Raw genomic sequence first — 9,039 nt, forward strand, 5'->3', positions numbered from 1 at the left:
TGTGTTAGGTTGAACAATATGAACTTGCCAGTGCTCAGTCACATTTTGACTACAAAAGCGACAATTTCATATAGTTCAACCTAATACTGGTATTTCATAACATGTTAACATCGCAGAAAACATGGCCTGTATAAATATGTGTTGAATATGTGAGTTAGGTTAATAACTTCCATGATTTTTTATATTTACTATTCCAAAATACTTAAGGTAGGGAGTCTAATTTAAAACAGGATGTGTTTTGCCTGACTCCAGTTTCACAATATACTAAATTCACATTTTCAAGAGAGAAGCCGCAGTTGACAAGACTGGGGGTGGGGAGAACCTGATACAGTGAGCTGCTTTCAGAGAAAAACAATATAGCACAGAGAAGATTAGTCCTTCAGTGCATCACCATAGAAGCAGCTCTCTTTCTAAGCCCAAGGTTTCTGATTGGTCCATTAAAAAATAAACTGACATGGAGACAGGGCCCGCTCCCATAAAAGAAACATTTTTTTTTTTTTTATGTTTCTACTTCTAAGCGAACCAATTTATAATTTGGTGAAATTTATAGATACAGAAATACTGAAGAACTCCTTTTATGGTGAAAGCTAAAGGCAAAAACATGCTGAAGTCCTATTTATACATCTTTCCCTCATGGAACAGTTCAAACTATTACTGTGACTACAGATTAAACACTTTCCTCTTTGCACTCTAAATTGGATTTTCTTGCTTCTGCCTTTTTGTGGCTGAAATGAACTGACATACAGAAACTCTAAAGGGGGTTATGTATAACGTTTCTTTCTATATGCTTCAAAGAAACTTAAACCTATAGTATGTCTAATTTGAAAGGTTATTTTAAGTGTGATCAGTACCATCCCAGGGAATATCAAAAAGTGAAAATTACTTGTAACACAGAATCCGTTCATCAGAAGATAGAACTTAGCCAATAAAAACAGTGATTAAATACTAGAATAGAGTATGAAAAGAGACTAGTTAAAAACTAACATATATAATTATAATTAGCAATCTTCCAGACACCAGAGAATGCCATTTGGTGGAGCAGCAAAAGCTCAGGCTTTGGAGCCAGGCAAATATGGGCAAGAACATTCAGTCTCTCAGAGCTGTCACTCAGTAATAAATATGATGTCACCAGTAATAAATATGGTATTGCTCAGTAATAAGTATGATATCGCCAGTAATAAAATATGATCAGGAAGAAGTTACTGCCTCTAAATTCATTGAACCCCAGTTTCTCTCTCATCTGTAAAATGGGGATTAATGCTACCTGCTTCCCAGGGTTGTTATAAAAATTAATACACGTACGACACCTTCCAGCACAACAACTGCTGTATATCCTCTGCTCAACAAATGTCCACTCCTTTGGAGATATCTAGCATCCTACTTCGGGAATCACTGCCTTCAGACTTTCATTTTTTCCCCACTACCAGTGCTAGCTCTTGGGTGATAGAATGATACAGAAATTCTAACTCCATTCTACCCATCTGGCCCTCACTGCTAAGGTATTATCAATTTACTTCTGATTTGTATGCCTAAAGTAATTGAAGTACTTTTCTCTCCCCCCTCTGATTTTGGGAAAGTTATAAGAAGGCGAGCCTAGTTCCATTCAGCAACAAATTTTCTTAAGTGTCAACTATGTGCCAAATGTTCTAGGCACTAAGGAAGACGCCAGGGAACAAACAAACATAAAAATGCCCACAGGCACTCATATTCTAGTAAAATAAAATGGATAACTGCATATTCTAAATAAGTGAAGCATGCTACTTTGTGTATTTTCTTTTTTTTTTTTAATTGTATATTTTCAATTAAAACTTTAAAGTCTGAGATTCTCGACTAAATGCTGTTTTCACTGTGTCTGGCATTGCTTGCAATGCTTCTCAGAAATATTAAAATGGCCTAATGAAATACTTTTAGAAAAACAAACTATTTGCAATCTACTTGAGTGATAAAATTCAACTGTTAGATTTTCCTTACTTTACTTATGTAGTCTTAAAAGTATGAACGCCACTCTTACAAGGATTTCAAGACAAAGTGATACCTATTACAGTCGCTATAAGTTTATCGTTTTTAGTCTTTATCAAACCAACTTTGCATGTCAATCCAATTTTATTTGAAAGGTATTTTATTGTTTTTTTTTATTTAAGATTTTATTTATCTATTTGACAGAGAGAGACACAGCGAGAGAGGGAACACAACAGGGGGAGTGGGAGAGGGAGAAGCAGGCTCCCCGCCCAGCAGGCTCGATGCGGGGCTCGATCCCAGGACCCTGGGATCATGACCTGAGCTGAGGGCAGACGCTTAACGACTGAGCCACCCAGGCGCCCCTTATTGTTTTCATTCAAATCAGTTCTTTTAAATGTTCCTCATACTACAGGATCATATATTATTCCTTGCATAAGATTTAAGGTACCTGCTAAATATATTATAAATATTATAAACAAGATTTATAGATATAAAAAAGTTAATCTCTAAGTTAACTCTATTATGCTCTCCAGATAATCCTATAAATAACTTTTAAAAATTATGAGAACTTGAGGGGCGCCTGGGTGATTAGGTGGTGGGTTAAGTGTCTGACTCTTGATTTTGGCTCAGGTCATGATCTCAGGGTCATGGGATCGAGCCCCGCGTCCAGCTCTCTCTCCCTCTGCCCCTCCCCTCCCGCATTTTCTCTCTCTCTAAAATAAATTAAAAAATAAATAAAAATAAAAGATAAATAAAAATTATGAGACCTTGAGTCTGATAAACTAAATTCTAAAGATTCAGGAAACTAAAGATATAATACAAGCCCCTCAATAGTAGTTTGTACCCACCCCCAGCAATATGGTAATGCTTTTCACCAACATACCAAAAAATCATTTATATGCTAATCTCCTATTAAAGTCTAAGCAAATACATTCAATTAAAGAAGCCTAGTGTGCCAAAAATGGGGGCCAAGAAAACTATAAAATCTTTATTTTAATGATGGGGTTAAAATCTTGTATATTTTCCTAAGTATGTGTCAATTATCAATAATACAGAGGCACCCACTGGATGAAGTATAAAGGGAAACAAAGAAAATAAAATTCACTTTCCTAAGCAGAAGGAAATAAGTCTTAAATTCTTACCTACCCAAAATAGCAACAAAAATCTATTTCTAATATAGCTGGGTGAACTGCATATCTAGAAATTACTCAAATGATTTCAGAAAATACACTGAAAAAGGTAATTTTCCCATACAGACTAATGTGTGCAGTTCTTAAATTTCCTATTCATGGAGCTGACTCTAGGCATCAATCTCAAATTATGTGTATGCTTGTGCTTCTCATTTTATTCACATATCAGTGTCCTTTGTTATTAATTTATCATTAAAGAATATGCATTTTGAGTTAATTTGTGAAAACTGAGGATGGATGGATGTACTTTTCACCCTATATAGTCACCTACTTTCCCTTATTAGAATTACATGTTTGAAACGTGGTTGGTTCAGATTGGGATAGTCCATAGCCACGGAACAAAATGACTTTTTGTGTAATGACAACAAACCCAGATTAACTTTTAAAATTGTCACAAGCTCCTATCATTGAACTAATCGGCCCAAACCAAAACTTGTAATCATTAAATACTGTGATATGAAAACGTTAACCAGAGAGCAAATTTTTGGTTCCACATTTAAAGTTTAAGGCTTTTGATGCAGCCTCAAGGTGACTTGCACCAAGGCAAAGCTCATTTTCATTTCTGGTCACCACAGAACTAATACTGAAGAGAAAAATCTAGTCACGGAATTTATATCCCTGCAAGAGTCACGACAGGGCATTTTCATTTAAGCAATGCAAACAGTGCATTCGATATATCATCTCAGAAAAGCCCTGGCCATCATAGCTTCTGACAGCAAGATATACATTAAAGTCATGTTTCTTAGACAAATGTTCAGAGATCATGACATGGTTATCTTTACAAGAAAAAAAAAAAATCTTCCCAGAATATATACGTGAAATTAAATATCTACAAGGGATCTCAAAAGGAAGAGTAAAGTGAAAGGTGGAAATAAGAAAAAATCTAGGGTTGTCATAATGCCTATGAATTTTCTAGGTCTGCTATATGTATTGAAATCTTATAGAAGAGGTGATCCCAAGTCCCACAGAGAAACTTCTCTGTTCATTATTACTTTTATTGTATCTGTCACTTAGAAATCTTCAAATCCAGACGGCAAGATTAACTATTGCCTCGCAAGCCTTATGAAAGACACAAAAATGGGGATATGCTGGTAAAGCCGATGCTTAAAAAGGGAACTAGTGCATAAGAATAAAAAAAAAATAAAAATAAAAATAAAAATAAATAAATAAAAAAAAAATTAAAAAAAAAAAAAAAAAAAGGGAACTAGTACATGCTCACTTCAGACACTATTCCATCTGGAGTAAGTTCTCTGTTCTTTTATTCCTCCCCTCCTCCTTTTTGCTGAAAATCCTCGAAACGCCGTTCAAGTTCTACCTCTTCCACAGAGATGATCTGTATTATTGCAGCCCACACATATTTTGCCAGTAGGAACAACTCCTGTAAAGTTTAACTGGGTACGTAAACACACCTCACAGATATTTATGATATTCTCTTGTTATACATCAATTTCTTGAGGTCCTATTGCTTTTAATTTTTTACATCCCACATAATGCTTAATAACACTTAAGGTGTGTACTAAATGCGATAATTAGCCATTCAGCCCTGGCCCACTAATAAAGTGCACAAATGGCAACAGAAACCTTTTAGAGAATCTAAAATGAAGCAGGGATGAAAGTACCAGCTCTGTGCAAGTTCTCCAGCCATAGCCATATGCTCCCGAGCTGAGTCAGAATAAAGACTGGAAGAGAACCAGTTTCCATCAAATAACCAAGACCCAGAGAGTGTCATTTATCATTAATGGGTTACAGCCTCCCTCTGTAGCTGTTAAGAGCCCTGACAAAGAGTCAGATTGCAGCATCTAAGTCCCAGCTACACTCCCTACTGTGTACATTATTTAACCACTCTGACCCTTAATTTCCCCTATATGCAAAACAGGGATATTAATGAGGTCTGTTTCATGAGGTTGTGGCCAACATAAAGTGAGACAGGTCATGCAGTCCAGAGAAAGAGCTTACTTAGCACCGTGCCTACAGTAATAATAGCAGTATTGACAGCTGATCTATAAAATGAGTGAGCTGACCTAAGTTATCCTTAAGTTCTCTTCTATTGCTCATGTTCTATGGTCCTGTGACAATAGGGACGAGACTGTCGGAAAGAAGTCTCGCTCCTAGCCAAACAGCTCTTTGCATCCGTTGAACAAATGACAGCCTCTAGGCAGTGCTTCTTGGACTATTAGCGGGACAAGAGACTAAGCGGCCTGGGCCCTGTCCCGGTTATGGGGTGTCGCCTTCCACCTTCACTACCCCCGTCCCTTAGGCCTGCAAACAAGCACTGTTTGAATGCCTACTGAGTGCCGGACCCAGCCTCTGCCCCTGCAGGCTCACGTGGATGGGCGGGGGGTTATGACACTCACTTGTTCCTGCGGATCCAGTCCATGAGGGCACGCACCTCGGGCACGTCGTCCAGGGCTGGTGGCTCGCCAGTGCTGAACTGGTCGGGGAAGCTGCGGTTGAGGTCACGGCCGCGGCTGTTGTCGCGACCGCTGGTCCCGGGGGGGCCACTATCGCTGAGGCCGCAGTCGCCCTCCCGGGCGCGCTCAAAGCCGTCGGGGTTGAGGCTAGGCAGCACGTACACGTCGGTGGTGTTGAGCAGGCGGACGATGCGCGGATCCCCGCGGCGGTAGCCAGCAACCAGCTCGCGGGCTAGGTAGATCAGCACCTGGCGCGACACGGTCTCGTCGCCGTGCATGTTGCCCACTAGCTTCACCTGCGGTCGGCCGGGCAGGAGCGGCCCCTCCGCGTCGGGCCCCGAGTCGCTGGCAGGAGACGGCGGCCCCAGGCCGGCCGTGAGGCGCAGCACCCACAGCGGCCGACCCTCCACCGAGCTGCCGATGCTGAAGAGGCGGGCCAGGCCCGGGGGCCCCGCGGCCGCAGCCTCCCTCAGCGCCGAGCCCAGCTCCTCTTCGTGGTAGTAGCGATTGAACTGGCCCTCGCCCGCCTCGGCGCCTGCGCTCGTCGTCGTTGTCGTCGCCTCCGCCTTCTTGATGTGCGCTGCCCGGGCCGGGTTCCGCAGCAACAGCAGCAGCAGGCACAGCAGAAGCGGGAGGCGCCCCGGCCGCCAGGGCGGTCGCGCGTCGCGGCCACTCGCCATCTTCCAGCAGCGCCGCTAACCCCGGCTCCGCTCCCGCGGCTCCGCGCTCCGGGAGGAGGGGGCCCGCCGGATCCCCTGCGCACCTAGCAACCCCCCTCCCGCCTTCCGGCCGCAGCCAATCGTGGACGGGCCTGCTGCGGCGACACGCAGGGGGCGGGGCTCTCCTTAAAGAAACAGCTCCCTCTGGGCGTGCCTTCCTCCTGTCCCGGACGAGTTTGGTCACTCTCTTCCTTCCCTAGGGTTCCTCTCCCTCTCTTTCCCTCCTCCCCGTTTCCTCTTCTGCGTTTGCTCTGCTTTTTCTCTACTCGCCCAATCTCTCCTTTATGGCTTACCCGTTAAATTCTCACCCACTTTTCTCTGAGTACTCTTACCAACTCCCTTCCCATCTTTGTTGCAGCTTTCCCCCGCTGCTCTTTAACGCTTAGAATCGAGAATCAAAAGAATCGAAAGGTTCCAAAGGTTCCAAAGAATCAAAGAACTCCAGTAAAATTTAAAAAAAAAATCAAAAGATTCGAAAGAATCTACCTTGAAAGAGCCAAAGGACGCCTTAGCCCTTTCCACCCTACGCCTTTTCCACTGGAGCCGCCCTGACTTGGCTTGAGCCCAGCGCCCTGCAAGCCACCGAAGGTCGTGGGACACTGGGGCACTCGAAGCTCACCTCACAAGGCAGTCCATTCCTGCTTTTAGTTTCTGTGTTGAACGAAGGTGCCTCCTTTATGTTTAGCAGAGATCTGCTATGTAGTAGGCTCCCTTTGTGTTGCTGTATAATAATGTATAATGTATATATGTTATTTCACGGCCACTAATTCTTGTGTGTGCTGGTCTCAGCCCTCTGTCGGCAGATTTCATGTTCACTTTCTCACCTCTCACAACTCTCCCGAAAGAGTTATTTGTTTAACTGCGGCCTGAAAATGACATTCTTAAAGCAGCAGGTATGACGTTTCTGGAAACGCTTGGTGAGTATAATTCCTGAACTCCTCAATGTTGTGTCAAAGCTGGCAAATACGGTCTTTATAATCTAGAGATGAAGCCTTTTAAACTGGTTTTTAAAATAAGCTTCAGTCACTTTAGCTTGAAGAAACACAAAACCTCACAATTCTTTTATCAAGTGTGAAATTTTACCCATCTAACAACATAATTGTAATGACTATGGTATTTCCTTCTTTCAGAGCCAGGCATTTCAAGGCCCCTTCTTTGAACTATGATTGAACCCTAATATGACTAGTAAAGAGTTAATTCATTTCTCTGTCAAATATTTATTGAGCAACTACTGTATGTCAGAGCCAGATGCTGGTAAGATAGAGATCAGATACAGTCTGTGATAGAGATATTCAGGCGTGGGAAAGCTCATTCAACCTGAGGAGGAGAAAAGGAGAAGAGAAGCTGAAGGGGAGAGGAGGAATTCTGGGCAGAAGGAGGAGCAAGCACAGCAAGCTGCCAGGCTTGAGAGCAAATACTGCATGTTCTGAGGACTGCATGCAGATCAAGATTACTGATGGGAAGGTACTCACAGATATGGAGGTGACCTGATAGGACACAAGCCAGAGAAGCAGGACCAGAACCCGAAAAGCCTCACAAGCCCAGCTTTGGGGAGCATTTAATACAGAAGACCATGGAGAGCCACTGATGGATTTTAAACTGGATGGATTTTAATTTTGAAAAATCCCCTTGACAGTAACATAGCGAATGGAGTGGAAGGCCTAAGACTTGAGACCGAGAAAACCATCAGGAAGCTATAATCCAAGAAGACATGATGAAACTCTTAACCTTCAAAGGTGATGCCAGGGGAAGCGGAGAGAAGGAAATGGATTTGAAAGACCTTCAGGAGAGAAAGTATACAGGAGCTGGTGGCAGAGAGAGAGGATTGTAGGCTGATTCCAAGTTACAGCCTAAGATACTTGCAAGTGTGCACCAAGATACAAGACAGAAGAAACTCAGGCTTAGGTGAAGATGATGAGTTTAGCACAGTCACTGTGATTGGTGCTGTGAATGCCTCTTTCTCCTCCACGCCCCGTTTGGTTTAGTCCACAGCATACACAGCAGCTGCAACTCATCAGGAGCAGAAGTCCCTACTCGGAGCAGAGACCACTGCCCCCTGGGGAGTGCTTAATCTGTACCCGATGCACTTTTACAATCATCCAAATCGAAGAAGCCCCAGGGGACATGTTAACCTCTAATGAAATATTTCCTTTTCTACCATTTTCACTCTCCTTTGAAACCTCTTCCTGCCACCTCACTCCCGTAGCCTCACCTAGCGAGGCAGCCTTGAAATGTAAACAAACACGCTGGAGGGCAGTGAAACACTGTGATGTAACTCGAGCCAGAGGTGTCCCAGGAATCCTCAGACCTCTTTCAGGTCTGGAGCCTCCGGTCTAAGCATGTACGCGGTGCCAGGGGTTAGAAGTGAAACCTGACCCCGGTCACTGCTCACTGGAGGGGAAATCTCCAGCTACATACCTCTAGCTGTCCCGGAGAAGTCTTGAACCTTGTGACAGGTGTCCCTTTCCTCCTCCCCCACAAAGAAAGTGTTGGCCTCACAGGTGAAGGAACTTAGGAAAAGCTTGAAGGTGAAAAGGCTTCCTGTTCACAGAAGCAGAGCAGTAAAGACCCGGACTTTTCAAAACAAGGCAGAGCTGTTGGATGGCTTTGTTGCTTTGGTAACCACTTTCTTTAAAAGACATAAAGGTAACTGAAGCACAGCATAGACCATGAACTTGTAAACGTCACATTGTCTGGCGTGAACACCCATAGACTTACAAATTCAGTTTGATAGATGTTTATGGAGCACCCACTCTAGTG

General features: G+C 43.1%; 1 protein-coding gene across 1 annotated transcript in view; it reads right to left on the bottom strand.

Annotated features, from left to right (window-relative positions):
- Window positions 1-6,271, bottom strand: part of CPD (carboxypeptidase D) — a 79,656-nt gene extending 73,385 nt beyond the window's left edge. Inside the window, exon 1 of the mRNA XM_021704578.1 lies at window positions 5,504-6,271. Coding sequence (XP_021560253.1) covers window positions 5,504-6,240 — 737 coding nt within the window. The 5' untranslated portion in view covers window positions 6,241-6,271. The remainder of the gene's footprint in view (window positions 1-5,503) is intronic.
- Between the last annotated feature and the right edge of the window lie 2,768 nt (window positions 6,272-9,039).

This window comes from Neomonachus schauinslandi, chromosome 15 (assembly GCF_002201575.2).
Source record: "Neomonachus schauinslandi chromosome 15, ASM220157v2, whole genome shotgun sequence".
Lineage (NCBI taxonomy): Eukaryota > Metazoa > Chordata > Mammalia > Carnivora > Phocidae > Neomonachus > Neomonachus schauinslandi.